The following is a 15,087-nucleotide window of genomic DNA, read 5'->3' on the forward strand; positions in this document are numbered from 1 at the left end:
GATGGAGAGCAGCTCTTTGCTGCATCACATTGCCTTTATTTATGCACATATTCATGGCCTCTGCATCTGGAAGGATGTCTGACAACACGTGTCATCTGCAGGTCGTGTTCTGTGTTTGCAAGTCCCTATCTCACACTGCTCACAGGAGCTTTTGGTGCATGTGTTTAAGCTCAGGCCCCCCCAGCACACAGGGCTACATAAGGATGCAGCCCCATAGTGCACTTAGAGATGAATTCCCAAATGTCCAAGGGTAAAGGCAGTGCAAAAGATTAGCACATAGACTGAGGGAAGATGTGCAAGGAGAAAAGCCAGGGGATGGATAAGTCTGTAGTGGTGTTTTCTTATTAATTTATAAATCTTTTGGAGGTCAGTATTGCTATAGAGGTTTTTGAAAGTAAATATATCTATAAATATGGTTTTGTTTGTTTATACTATCTTATTAAAATGCTTAAAACTGAGGAAGGACTTACATAGTCTTACACAGTGTATATGGGTCTTGCCTACAAAGCTGAATGGTGAGACAGGTAATACCAGCACACCTGAGGACCTAGAGGCAGAAACTGGTAAGAGCAGAATGTTACTAGTTGTACAGTTCTTAAACTGTAATAATAATTATTTCAAAACTGAAATAATTCTGCAAGTAGATATATGTCTAATGTGTAATATTAACTGAATTATGTAGCTGATCAACAAGTAAAATCCAGGTTTTATTCTCTAAAAATAGAAATACTTCTACGGAAATATCGGATGGGAATGAAGGAAGCCAAAGATCATAAACTGAGACTTTCAGCTACTAGACAGCTACTCCCTGGGGGTTACTGCTATATGCCAGCGCTGTACAAAATAGTCCACTGCCTAAGTGGAAGGAAACAAATGTCACAAATGTGGTATTCAACTGCAATTGTTATTATGGAGGTCAGAGTCCTTGGCTGATGGGAGAAATAGACCTCGCCAGAAGTGCCAGCAGTGTCTGATAAGGGAATGTATTAAATAAGCATCAATGACAAGTGTACTCATAGGGAAGCAAAAGTTTGGTCTTTTTTATTGCTGAAAAAAGTGGGTAATAATTATAAAAAAATAGGAGTTAGTCTCTTTGGAGCCATCTTTCCAACTGCTAAGATCTAAAAGTATTTTGGAGTATCTCTGAATTTTCAGAATTTCAAGCATTGTAGTAGAAACAATCATTCTTATTTTGAATAAACAGTTTATCACATGATGCTGTGGTAGCTGTTGTGTGGATTCTCTTCTCTGTTACCTGCTTGTCATCTCTGAAAAGAATGTCAACCAGGAGATGTGATGGCATGAAAGAAAGAAGGGCCAATTCTCTGAAATATGATTTGCACAGATGTGTTTCAGAAGGCCCTGCAGAGCAGTGCTACTCATGGAGGTGTGCGTCACGAGTCTTGTTCATCTCTGCTGATGGGACTTTACTAAAACCACTCTTGTTGGACCCTGTTTCAGGTGGGATTCCCTTTGTCCTCACTGGAGAGCTTTTCCAGCAGTCACAGAGGCCAGCTGCATTCATGATAGCTGGGACAGTCAACTGGCTCTGCAACTTCGCAGTGGGACTGCTCTTCCCCTTCATCCAGGTACTCGGCATCCCTGCCGACTGACATGCTGTGACATCACTGCTGCTGACAATTCCCTTGAGCTTTTGTAAACATGACCCAATCCAGGGGGCAGCCCCAGCTCATCCAGCAAATGGATGCTTCTGTGTGGTTTAATAGGTTTTTCTTCCAGAAGATGAGGAGTGACTGTTTTGGTAGCATTAGACCCTCTGCTCCAGCCCAGCTGGTTCTGCCACCTGCCTCCATGGCAGCTGGGCAGGGACAGAGAACAAGATCATGAATCCAGGAACATTTACTCAGAATACTTTCATTTAGGTAAATTTTTGGGTTTGGGGTTTTTTGTTTGTTTTTGGTTTTTTTTTGGGGGGGGTGTATTTTTTTGTTCTGTTTTTTGGGGTTTTTTAAAATTATCCGGACACATTTCTTCAAAACTGCAGTTTCTGCCTCCTGCACAAAACTGGGGATAACCCCGAGTTCTGTGTAGCTGTCAGATTTGAATTAATGGAACTCATGACAATCCCTACTTGTTCTGCTAATGCTACCTGACAGACCATCTGGTGAAAATGCTTAAAAAGACCCTCAATAAATTCAGATTAAAAGGCAAACTGCATTTTATAATTTCCCACACACATATTAAAGCTTTCTGAGTGATTTAGTATGCATCCATATGAAGTTTGCTGTAGCCTTGGGGAATTTATCATTAGATGTCATAAAAATATCCAGTTGTATGATTAGAAAATTATCCAGTTTAATGAGGATAAATTTTATTTCCAGCTTGAAGGTTTTTTGGGGGGATTTTTTTCTTCTTTTAAAGAAAAGAGAAATAAAAAGAGAAAAAGCTTAGAGTTTGTACCTAAAGATGAAAGCAGTGTTACTCAGACTTTGATTTTTAAAGCTTTTTCACAAGATCAAATAGAATATCTCCTCTTTCCCAAGCTTTAACTTTTTTCCTATTTCAGTCAACCTTATTCTCAAAATTCAGTTTATGAGTCACCACTTTCCTCACATAGAGGCAATATCTTCTTAGCTCATTCTATAAACCTTAACCAGGAAAAAAATCTTTAAGGTACCTTCACAGGATGAATGCATAATCCTGCCTGTGTATTTGAATACTAACCTGATTGCTTGAGAAACAACAGCCACTTTTTTTGATCCTTGGTATGCTTCTACAAAATTATTCCAAACATTTGGGAAACAAATCTGTTAAGTTTAGGGTTACTAAAAAAATCAACCAGTAGTTAGTTTTCCAAATGTCACCAATTAACTAATTTGAATGACTAGATTTTTGCCCTTCAACCATCTGTAGATAAATGTAATCAAAGAGTGGCTTGAGTCATACATTAAAATATATGGATGAGATTGAAAATCTAGTATACAAATAAATTTTTAACAAAATTTAAAAAGAAATTGGATGTGGCTTCTCTTCCAGACCTCATCACTACCTATTTGAAGTGCTGAAATGTGAACAGGGTCACAGTAAATCAGAAATTAGAATGTATATATGTGGAAATGGGTGCAATGAGCTGAAGCAGGCACAGGGAAAAACAAACCAGCAGAAAAGTATAATCTAAAAGGCCAAAAACTTCTGGTGCAGTAGGATAGGCTTCTTGTGTTAAAGAAATACTCTTCATTCGTTTGCAGGGATAGACTTCAGCAATCCAGTGGTGTAGCAGGACCTTAAATTTCATGTCATCTAGAAAAAGTTTCTGTTTACTTTTTGTAATGTGTTGTGCAAATACAAAGAATTACTAAACATCAATAATTACTAAATAATTTCCCAACATGCTATTCTCACTACATGTTAATGCATTTTTATTTCATATTTCAAGTTGTGCTATTAGATTGTTATGAGGCACTTAAAGACTCCATGGTAAATTAGTGATACACTGTAGAAAACCATGGCAGATTTCTCCAGAAGTTTTCTGTCCTAATAATTTCTCTTTCTAGAAAACTCTGCAGAGTCTTTTGTTGATGTCGAAGTCACATTGTATATTCAGTACATATTCAAGAAATATTTAAATTGCTATGTATTTTATATTTTTAATTTTCAAGAACAGCTCATCTTCAGACTTTCCTCCTAATACAAAAGTTTCCAATAACTGGGGAATGCAGAGGAATCTCCCATTGTGATTAGGGAACTGCTATATGGAAAACTGATTTGACTCTTAACTGGGGTTTATATAAATAATCTGCTTGGACCTGTGATCCAGAAGGAGCTCAGTATCATATGGGATAAGGGTGCTAAAACCATGGAAGCCTTAGTTCAGATTGCCCATTAGTACTATGCCAAGACTTGTATATGTGTTTATTTTCCTCCTTTCAGAAACTAATTTATTTGTGCCTGTGAAGTAGTACTTCTGAGTCATTACACTGGTTTCTGGAGGCTCTCTTTTACTTCTACTTTATTTCTTCCTTGGTTTTACACCAGGGATTTTCATTCTCAAGATTCATTTACTCAGCAAGATTGTCTTTTGTTTGTCCTTATTATTTCCTTACGGTGTGATAGCATCCCTTGACTTTTTCTATTGCTCAGCACAAGGACTTCAATAACAGGTGTGCACAGAAAGTTATGCATAGTCTCCCTGAGCCAAGGTGCTTCAAAGTTCTTCAAATACGTTGGATGTTTCATGTAATGACAGTGTCCCTGTGTTAGGGGAAATAGTTAAAGTTCCCCTCAAAGATAAGAAAATGAAATGTAGGTTATCAGAGGGTTAGACGTGCTTGTCTTAATTGGAAGCAACCCACTTCAGAGATACAATATAAGGATCTGCTACATTTTTATGAAGAGATAGTGTGTGTGTGTGAAGGTCGTGGTTGAAATTGCAGTTCATGTCTAAAAATGTCTCTATTTTTTACTTAGGAATTATGTTACATGAGCATAATTCAGTCCTTCTTCATTGTCCTACACTTTCAGCAGAACCTTAAATTATGTCTGGAACAGAAGGACAAAGGGGAAAGGACACAAGCTCTTATCCATTTGTTTCACTGCATTATATCAATTTGAAACAAAGTGAAGTCAAATGTCTACATGAATAACAGTTTTTCTGCTGATCAATTTTGTAAGACATTGAACCATTATCACTTGACCTCAGCACCTCAAAAGCCAATTTGACCCACATCTCATGACATTAATCTTCATGGCAACTTCCAAATGCAAGGAGTATTTGCTGGGAAGAGCCAAAAGTTTTGTTTTAAAAATATTAATGTGTTATGTTTGTTAAATTAATTCAGATTTCTTTCATTTGCTCATTTATTTTGCTGTACCTGCCCTAGAATATATGTTTTCCTGTTTCCAGTATCACAGCCCTGCTTAGAATTTAACTTTTGTTACAGGGTGTGTTAAGTCAGTAAGCGACCATTGTTAAATAGCACATAATGGTCCTCTCAACTACTTTTATATTCCTCCAGAACATGCTGTTCACAGCATGCAAGCTATTAGCAGGAAGACTGTTCTCAGCTAGATTGCTTCAAAAGTAGCAAATTGTGTGGTTTTTTAATTAAAACCAGAATTCTGGTCATTTCAATGCTAGGTTTTTTATTTCAGTTTACTTTTCAGCTTTAAAAAATGAGCTCTTTTTCTCATTCATTTTGGGCACTCAAAGTCAGTCCATGATGCTAAAAATTAAGTATTTTTTACTATTGAATTTAAAGGGAGATGGGGGAAATGCCTGTACATTCTCTCTAATGTGAATAGCAGCCCCTCACAAGCTGGGGATAGGTTTGTTCATCCCTTTGCTTAAGAAAATGTGGCAAAGCTGCACCTGCTTATTCACACATGTTGCTTATGCAGCTCTATTTCATCCTCAAAGTCAGCCCTGATTGCTTGCCATGGCTGGGATCTGATGTGGGGGAATTGCATGAGTATTCAACTTCAATTCTTTTTTGTGGTAATTGCATGTGTGTCTTAGGTAAATAATTTCTTTGTTTTCTTTTTTTTTTTTTTTTCCCCACAAATACAAAGCCTTGATCATCTGCAGAAAAGACAAAAATGAGTAATTCAGGATTCAGCTGGCCAGAATTTGCAGAAATGTTGTTTTTCAAATGGCCTCCTTAGAAAGCTGGTATTAAAAATAGAAGGTGATGCATTTTAAAGTTTATGCTTAACTATTAACTATATAGAAATAGCCCTAACCAGCATTGAAAAATCCAATGCAAATCCTGCTTTGGAGAGGTTTTATTAGTCTGCTGACCTAGTAGGTGCTTCCCTCAGGAGATTGCATCAATAAATGTGTCTGCTGTTCTTCTGCCCTCCCCATGGACCTGACAGGGCAGTGACCCTCAGTAACCCCAGAAAGCCTGGTCCTTCAAGGATGCTCAGTGTGCATCTGCCCTTGATATGGAATGGATATCTACCAGGAGACAGCACTGCTGCTATTTGGGGATCCACCTGAAGCTCTGCTCACCTTTGAACCTTGGGTGTTCCTGCAGGAGGTTTTGCTTAAGGAAATGCTGAGGGAAAACAGCTGCAAGGCACAGGCTGCTGTAGAGCTTTGTCCTGGCCTCCTTCTGACCTTTGGGTTTGTAATCCTGCAGGTGAAAGCCTGGCTTCAGGTATTGCTGAGGAAACGTTCCCAGCTCTGGCAAGGCTGCCTGGGGGTGTGGGAGGAGGAGCAGCTTTGTTCTGAAAGGTGCACTGTGTTCTGAGCCTGAGCAGTTCGTGCAGGCAGGGTGGAGAGGGCAGCATGGGTGGAGGTGTGAAAAGAGCAGCATGGGTGGAGGTGCCAGAGGGACATGGATGGGGCTGCCCTGGAGCTTCCTGCATGCCCAGGGCCGCTGCTGCTGCTCCTGCTTGGAGCAGGGGGTGAGGCAGGAGCCTGTCCTCACGTGAGGAAATGCAGAGATACAGAAACCACACGCTTGCCTTGAATTTTTTCTCTATTTGCTTAGAACTTCCATTCAGAATTGATTTGCTTTTACTTCTTCCTCTGACATTCCCTTCCTCTTTTAGCTACCCCTTCCAACTGTTCAGAGGGGGTATGTTTTGCTAAATTGAATACTTGTATGCACCAGAAGAATCAAGCTTCTCTTCTGATGGATACGAGTATTCAAATTTTTGACCAGAGAGGCTTCTACTCCATTTAGCAGGTGAAATACTGTCACAAAGCATAGAAAAAGGATTTATCTTTTCAATTTTATTATATATATTGTCATTATTCTTGTATCATTGGCAGTGCACCTGTCAGTGAAGAATCTTGAGGCCATCCATGTCTGTAGGCTCAAATACCCAGAGCTGCAGAGAATCCGTGCTTTGTCACCAAAGACTTTAACTGAAGTTCTTCCTCAACTTTTTACTCCCACCCCAGCCCAGGATAAGCAATATTCTCTGGTTTTACTTCTACAGCAGCAGCAGCAGGCTCACCTCTAGCACCTTGGAAGGGGTAAAACAACAGAGAAACTACAGGTTAGTTATGAGACTGTGGTGATTACAAATAGTGAGGTACACAGGTTTCATGGACATAACATAAACAATATCCAATATAAATAAATTCAATAAAAGTACACATCTCATGGAACAAAGATCCTGTTTCCTTGCAGATCTGTCTGTTAGTACCTTTTCTGTAGTATCCATTGTTCAATATATCAGCATTTACTGCACTTCACCACATTATTTCACCTTCTAGGTTCCCTGATGGGCACATCAGACATGTTTGGGCCAATCTATTGCATGTTCCATCCCTCAGATCTTTCCTCCAGCACCAGGCAGTTCAAAATACATCAGAAACAGACAAAAATTAATTAAACATCTAGGCTGAACTGTATCCCACCTATGTCCCACTAAAGGTTTTTACTGAGTTGGGATTTGTGATTTAACATTTTCCTCCCCCTTTACCCTGTATTTCTGTCTTACAACCTTTATCAGTCTGCAGTGCATATAGAGGGTTTCATGTTTATAATGAGTAATTTAATTAGTATGTGATGTTCTGTGTCAAATGCAGGTTTGGGTGATATAAATTGAACCCTGGATGACTTATGAAAGGTTTATGAATGAGGGGTTTCCTTTGCTGTGAGGGTAAATAATAACCAACTTTAAGAAAATATTATAACTGAAGAATGGCTGGTGATGAAAGGACTTTTTATGGTCACCCTGCAGTGTTCCTCCTGTCTGGGAATTATGGGCCTGTTGGAGAAATCCTGCAGGATGCAATAAACCCTACAAAACCCACTTGTAGGATTTATAACAAAATTTAATTTTTAACTTATTCTCTGTAAAACTTCAGTTGGAGGTCCTTGAGGGCTGCTTCCTCGAGGATTGTAGAAATTAAGAAGAGCATGATTATTACAAATAAATATAAATACATTAGGTAAAATAATTGCAAATAAAACATGCTCTCATGAGTGTTTAGTTCAATTAGAAGAGGTTTACTTAGATATGAATCAAAGATAATAAGCGCTAATTTATTTAGCTTATGGACAGCAAAGAAATCAAGAGGAATTAGAAAGGGGGCACAAAGTTGTGGCTGCACCACCAAAAAATATTTATTTTAATTTATTCTAATTGATTGCCATGTTTATTTATATGGGGTATTAAAGATTCACTTTCATCATGGAGAATATTTAATTCAGTGAAATTTTAAAAAGTGAGAAACATGATTCTGGGTAGAAATTCTGCCATTCAGCTGAAGAGCAATTACAAATGCAGAAGATCCAGATGTAAAATTTCAATTCTTAGCAAGACAGGATGATTTATGAGGCACTGCAAAATTTTTTTCGCCTGTCTACTATATCCTTTTGCTTCTGCCTCTGTATAAGCTATTTGTTCTATTAAGTTCTATCTGTTACATGCCAGAATATTTCCCCCCCTCCACGTTATCCATGCTGTTTGGCTTCTGATTGTCAGCTTGCTGAGGACTTCATGCTTCTAGGATTTAATGAAAAAGTATTGGTGATCTCTAGAGTCCATAAACAATATCAGAGAATGCACTTGCTGGCTTTTCCTGTTTCAGGCAAGATTGGAAGCACTGAACTAGGTAATGAATTATCCACAGAAACAAAGAACATTGTGACTAGGCAGGCTGGAAATCAGCCATGGTATTAAAAAGCAGCTGCAGGAAAGGGTTTGTTCCATTTTTTCTTTCTTGTTCCACGCAGGAATTAATGTTCTTCTTGCACACCACGCATGATGCATAATGAGCAAGTGAAACATAAAAATAGTGCCAAGAATTGCATACACCTTGAGCACCCAAAGCAGGGAGTTAAACCAGCCTGCAGTGTAGGACTGCTGTGACTAACGAGGCATGATGAGAGGCTGTTACAAAAATGTGTAAAATGAAGGTTACTGGCTCTGTCTTACTTGTTTCAGTTACATACCTTTAATGGCATCCATAAATATGTGTGTTGAGGAAGACAGGTCTGTTTCTTCTGTCCTGAGTGGCTTTCCCTGGGGTAACCTCAGCCTTGCAGCACCTGAGGTGATGTGTGAGGAGTTTGGCTCTCCTTGGGTTTGCTGTTCATGACCTCAGACAAGGCATCACAGAAATGTCACCTTATTTTTGGAGTTGGAGATTCTCCTTCCGGCTTAATTCAGCCTTGTTAATAAAAGAAATTAGAAAGATATGGGTACATAAGGTGTTTGAGAGTGTAAATTAATAGAGGAGGAAGGGAGGTTTCCGCAAATGCTGCAAGTGGCTTCTGTGGAGCCATAGTATCAAACCTGTTCCAAGTTCAACAAAGCTCAGATGGCAATATGGTATTTATCAAATGTTTTTCACAACTGTACTGCTGAAAGGTAACTGGTAGCTTCTAAATGATCCAATAATCACCAGGAAAGAAATAGTTATGTTTCAGTGAACTACAACTCCTCCTGGCTGGTGGGAGCCTTTATAATCAATTTATAAATGAACTTCTTTACACCTACTCTCTTTGGTTTTACAGTGAACTAAAATCCATAATATTCAAATATGATCTGTACTTTGCATTCCCTTAACTAACTCTTACACTTTCTAGCATGAAAAGAAATGCATTTTAGGACTTTTTTTCCTGCTGTGAACTCCCCTAACTGTAAGAGTGATAACAAATGTGTGCTATTTGGGGTTTTTCCTCATTTATTTTGCAAATCTCAAAGCCTGTAACTGCTGTGATGAAGATGCCCCTGGCTATGGCAGTTTCTCCATGGGTTTGTAGAGGTGCACAGCACTGCTGAGGCGTGCCTCAGTTCCTGTAGCTGGGACTGGGATGTGGTGTGCAGAACCACCCAGTGAAACATCTGCCCCATTTCCAGGAACCCCAGGCAGTGTCAGGCTCAGCTGAGCACAGTGCAGGATTCCTGCTCTCCCCTGCTCTCCCCAGCTCAGTCTGGTGTCTCCCAGCGCTGCCCAGATTGCAGCTCTGTGTGCCTGTGCCAGGAACCTGCTTTGCTGTCGACAGGCACAGGCAGTGTTGGAAGAACCAAAATTTCATGCATTTTTTTGAACATCTCAGCACTCCAACTAGCAATGAATGCCAGTAATGTACTTGGTTTAAAATTGCTCCATACTCCCCATTTTTTCTTTCAAACCATTCCTGCCTTTCTTCTGAATTTTTTTCTCCTTTGTAATGGCCATCTCCTCTGTTTTCTATTCACAGGCTGGTTTGCAGACCTACTGCTTCCTAGTGTTTGCTGGCGTCTGCTTTGCAGGAGCAGCCTACCTGTTTTTTGTCCTGCCTGAAACAAAAAATAAGACATTTCATGAGATCAGCCAAGCATTTGCCAAAAGGAATAAAGTAACTTTAGAAATGCAAGAGATGAACCACTACCCCAGGGAGAGGAAACCAAGTGAAGAACAAGAATCAAACTTCACATCTCCAGTGGACAATGGGGAAACCATAAAAGGGATTGTGTAAACCCAGCGTGTTCTTTCAGGGGATGGGGGAGAGAGTGCTCTTTTTATTTATAGCAGTGCACAACTTGTATATTTTACGAAGATCATGAAATGCTTCTCCTTTGAAAATGTTCTAAGTGAGTATGGGTGAACTCATTAGCAGCTGGGGTAACAGTTGAGACAATGAGGGGTGGAGGAGAGGCAATTGATAAATTAAATGAGATGGAGTTTCCTTGGCACCTGTGAAGCAGGTGAGTGGTGAGTGGGATGGGGAATGTAGACTTGGAGATGTGAAGTGGCAGTGGGGAGCCAGGTGTTGAGCAGCAGCTGGCTGAGCACCCCTGTGTGCTCACAGGGAGGTGGGCATGCTCTCTGCAGGAGGAGGAGGCAGAGGCAAGGGAAGAGATCCCAGTGGGGACTGCTGAGAAGCAGCAGACTGCTGGAATGGCACCAGAATGAATTTCTCCATGTTTCCCAAGATGTCATTCAAGCTCCCCACGAGATCTGACATGGCACTTCCCTGACCTCCCATTCCTTTTCTAGCTATTTTGACTTTCAGCTGCATTGTTTGAACATCTCCCACCTTCCCACAAATGGCAGCTCTGGGTCCTGATGAGTTTCCTTGTCTCACTTGCAAATTCTGATTCACTAGTAATCGAGTTTGTAAAAATCGTGCTCAACAAGAGTTGTCTCTAGTTTCTGGGTTTGCTGGCACTGCATTTCTCTGAATATATATATTTACATAATTTTAATTTTTAAACTTAAAAGGTTTAATATAAAGGAAAACTAAACCTCATGGGGAAGTGAGAGAACTCTGATGGTATGTGTAGGGCATAGTATTGAAACAAAAATTCAAACATGAAGTGTTCCAAGGGTTAGGGTTTTTTAATTTTTTTGTTTGTTTGTTTATTGCTTTTCTTTTCAAATTCCTTTTAAAACAAGTCTTAGGAGCCCAAATTTCCCTGAGACCTGACAATTTAGTTCTCAATACTAGATGTCTGCATAGGAATTTAGACCCCTATTTCTTAAACACTAATTTTTATTTGGGCATTAGATTCTGAACCACCAGGCCTAGCTCTTATTACCAAGTTTCTAAGCTATCTAAAGCTTTGTAAAACTGCTTGATTTCATGAGAGAAAGACTCAGCAGGCTCTCAGTGGTTCAGTCACCAATTAATGGGATTTTTTTTCTTAATGAACATCATCTTTACAGTTTGTAATTTTGATAACAGTTTTTCTTGATCCCTCTAGGTACCTGGATGTTGATGTAAAAAGAATTTTTAAATTAAATAGCTGTTTTATATGGAAAGTCAGTAAGTCTTTGAGCTGCTCTCAGTTAGAAGTAAGACACAAGAAGAAAGTGCAGCATGTAGGTAGAGTCAACTGCTTCCACAAGTTATATTTACTAATCTAGAAATTCATTAATTTGGAGCATTTTTGCAAGAAAATTTGCATATACATTCATATATGTATGCATACATTAATATATATGTATATACATTCCAAGCATAGATGCATATTAATATTCAGTGGCTTAATATTAGTGCCTTTAAGGTAAAAGAGGGTAGATAGAGATTGGATATTATGAAGAAATTCTTTTCTGTGAGGGTGATGAGGTACTGGAGCAGGTTGCCCAAAGAAACTGTGGCTGCCCCATCCCTGGAATTGTTCAAGTCCAGATTGGATGGGGCTTTGAGCAATCTGGTCTAGTGGAAGGTGTCCTTGCCCATGGTGGGGGATTGGAACAAGATGATCTTTAAGGTGCCTTCCAACCCAGGCTATTCTATGATTCTGTGATTTATATTCATGTATATACACACACAGTGGATAATTATTTTCTGGTATCTGCAGGGGGAGGGGGGGGGGTTGTTTGTATTTCTCCAAGTAATAAGCTCATTTTTGTTTTGTTCTACACTGTAAATTACACTGTAAATTATAATCAGAGATCCTAATGTTCAGCTGTTACTACTAATTTATGCATATAGTTTTATACTGTGATTTATTTGTATATGGCATATTTACCACAGACATTGTAAGCTGACCTAATAGGGCAATTTCATTACTAGGTAATTTACAAAAAATTGATGGGTGCTTTTATGCCAGACTTTATGGAGTTTTTTTCCACTGGGATAGAAGTACAGCAGTAAGAAAATTAAATATATGTGAGAAAGAGAATTGAGAATGAAAAATAAAAAAATTATGGGTTTGGTGCTACTATTAAGAAAGAGAGCAAAGTGGGATTATTCCAACAGACAGTCATAAATGGAAGTTAATCAAATACTGTGGAGAAAACTGTACAAAAATATTGTTGTAATAACCACTTTTAAAATTATATATACAGCAAATGAAAGTACTACCTTTCAGTGCCTTTAGTTCCCTATTCCAAGGGTTACATGAGGCTTGCAAGGTGAGTGGTTATGTAAACACTGAGTGTGAATGCCAGCCCTCAAGAAAATGTTATGAAAAATTTCTTCCTTTTTTGCCTTCAGGGCAAGACTGGCAAATTCAGACCTTCTCCTTCAGACTGGGAATTACTTTACTTTGTAGTTAGGGCTACTAACATGGTATGATAAGATGTGCTTTGAGCCATGGTGGAAAATTGGAAACCAATATTATTAGATTGAGCAGAATTTAGCACTTAGTGCTGTTCATCAGCATACATTATAGACACTGTTGAAAATGTTACCACTGGATAACTTCAATTAAATATCATGCTGACCTGATACAGCAGTTGTATCAGAAATCAGGACTTCTGCAACAAGATAAAATCATCTTACATTTGCCTACAGTTGCATTTGGAGCCCAGCTCTGAATGCATAGGTAGAGATGTCTCATAGAATTTCCTATCACAGCTCGGGGGCCCTGTACAGCATTAGCAGCAAGGGGTCATGTTTTCATTTCTGCAATCCCATTTGCCCTCTCCTGTCCTGCCTGAGATGGGCACACACTTTCTGTGTGGCTGCAAAGAGCTGCTACAGACTGAGCACGGTGTGGGACGGGGGTTCCACATCTCACCTGATTTTTCTTGCCATCCAATGGTCAAAGCAATTCCAGGCCAAGCTAGTGCTCTGTTCACTAGCCAGGGAAGTGTCCTCTGCCTTGGGCTGTGGGAGCTGTGCCAGTACTTCATTAACTTTCTCATCTCTGACCCTAATGAGTGTGTTGTTCTTGAAGTTGTTCCATACAGTTTTTTTCCATTGTTACGCTGCTATAATTTTTCCAGCAAGGACAGGACCACATGGAAAATATCAGCAACTTACAGTTTATTTTTTCTTGTTGAATGTATCTAATTGTCGATAGCCTGTGTGTTTGTCAGCAAGTGTTGTGTGGTGCCACATTCCCTTTTCCTGTCTCACACTGGGGTGAGGTACTGTGAGGTCGTGTTTGTATGGGTACCCAAGTCTGTGTGATCAACTATGTCCATGCACAGTGATTGAAAAGTAAACCTTTGGAATAAAATTGAAATTATGTGGATTTTGTTCTGGGTAAATCTGAACCTCCCCATGTGCACATGTTTCAATTCCCTGGGGTTTTGTATGTCCCAGCACAAGGCTGTTCAGTCCTGTATCTGGAGGAGCCAAGTCATTGTGAACTCCGCAGTTGGGTGGTTGGGAATTATGGGAAGAAAATGGCCCCTGAAGCATTTTTTGTAGCATATTTTATTTTGAAGTATTATTTATATTTTAATTCTCAAATCAGATTCCACACTTCATTCTTTCATATGTTTATACTGGGCTTCAGAAATAAAAATGCAGACAACGATGTGAGGAAAATTATCAAAACTGGCTAGTGGTAGTAATAACTGCTTATAAGAATTGTTAAAACTGGTGAGGCTTTTTGCAGAAAGTTGTCATTAGCAATGGATGAATTTGAGTTGCTACAGCTCTACTTTTTGATGAGAAATTCAGTCAAGTGACTATTTCTGCTACAAGGATATGCAAAAACTGAAATCTGAAAGATGTATAAAAGGTTGAATTTCATACTTCAGGTTTTGAAGCCAATTTTTGCTCCACAAGGATCTGCTTTCTAGTGGGGGAAGATGTGAGTAATAATCCATATGGGATAATTTTCATCTTCAGAGTAAAATCTTAAAAAGTAAAAAAAAAGTGAAAAAAATATCCACTCCAAAATCAACTCTTTGAAATTTGCTTTCTTTCATTTGACTATTTTTATGTGCTTTTCCTTAAAGACTTCACCATATAAACTACTGGAGCTCACATCACTTCACATAGCAGGAAGAACAAATCCAAGTACAGCATTCTTAGGAAATGCCTGTGGACTTTCAGTCTAACTCTAGTAAACAGAGTTCAGATAAAATCTAAAACCTGAAACATACAGGCCCAAACTGAAGTAGGTTGGTTAAGGTGAACATTTGTGCAGTTAAAACATTCAGGTTTGACTCCATACTTAATTCTCTTTACAAGTAATTTTATTTGAAAGTGAGACCTATGGAAAGGTGAATTTCTTGGGCTTGGACTCCTAATCAAATTATCACAGCCCAGTAAGCAATCATGAATAACCTGAGTCACTGGAGCCTCCTCCTTGCAGGCTAAGTTGCATTAACCTTGCTTTTGCCATGACCCAAGACAAACATGGGCAGCGGATAATTGAGCTGGTTTTTGAGATGTTCCTGCTAAAGCTTCACTACAGTTAAACTCTTTTAAACTTGGATTTTGACTTTTAAAAAAAAGTACACAAGAAAAGCTTTCAGGAGACATTTAC

The 15,087-nt window shown here is 39.1% G+C and overlaps 1 protein-coding gene across 1 annotated transcript in view; it reads left to right on the forward strand.

Moving 5' to 3' along the window:
• The window catches only part of SLC2A9 (solute carrier family 2 member 9), a 79,299-nt gene extending 65,460 nt beyond the window's left edge, over positions 1–13,839 (forward strand). The window contains exons 11-12 of the mRNA XM_059471062.1: positions 1,462–1,589; positions 10,131–13,839. Of these exons, the coding sequence (XP_059327045.1) occupies positions 1,462–1,589; positions 10,131–10,388 (386 nt within the window). The 3' untranslated portion in view covers positions 10,389–13,839. The remainder of the gene's footprint in view (positions 1–1,461; positions 1,590–10,130) is intronic.
• The last annotated feature ends 1,248 nt before the right edge of the window (positions 13,840–15,087 follow it).

The sequence above is a fragment of the Ammospiza nelsoni genome, chromosome 4, assembly GCF_027579445.1.
Source record: "Ammospiza nelsoni isolate bAmmNel1 chromosome 4, bAmmNel1.pri, whole genome shotgun sequence".
Classification (NCBI taxonomy): Eukaryota; Metazoa; Chordata; class Aves; order Passeriformes; family Passerellidae; genus Ammospiza; species Ammospiza nelsoni.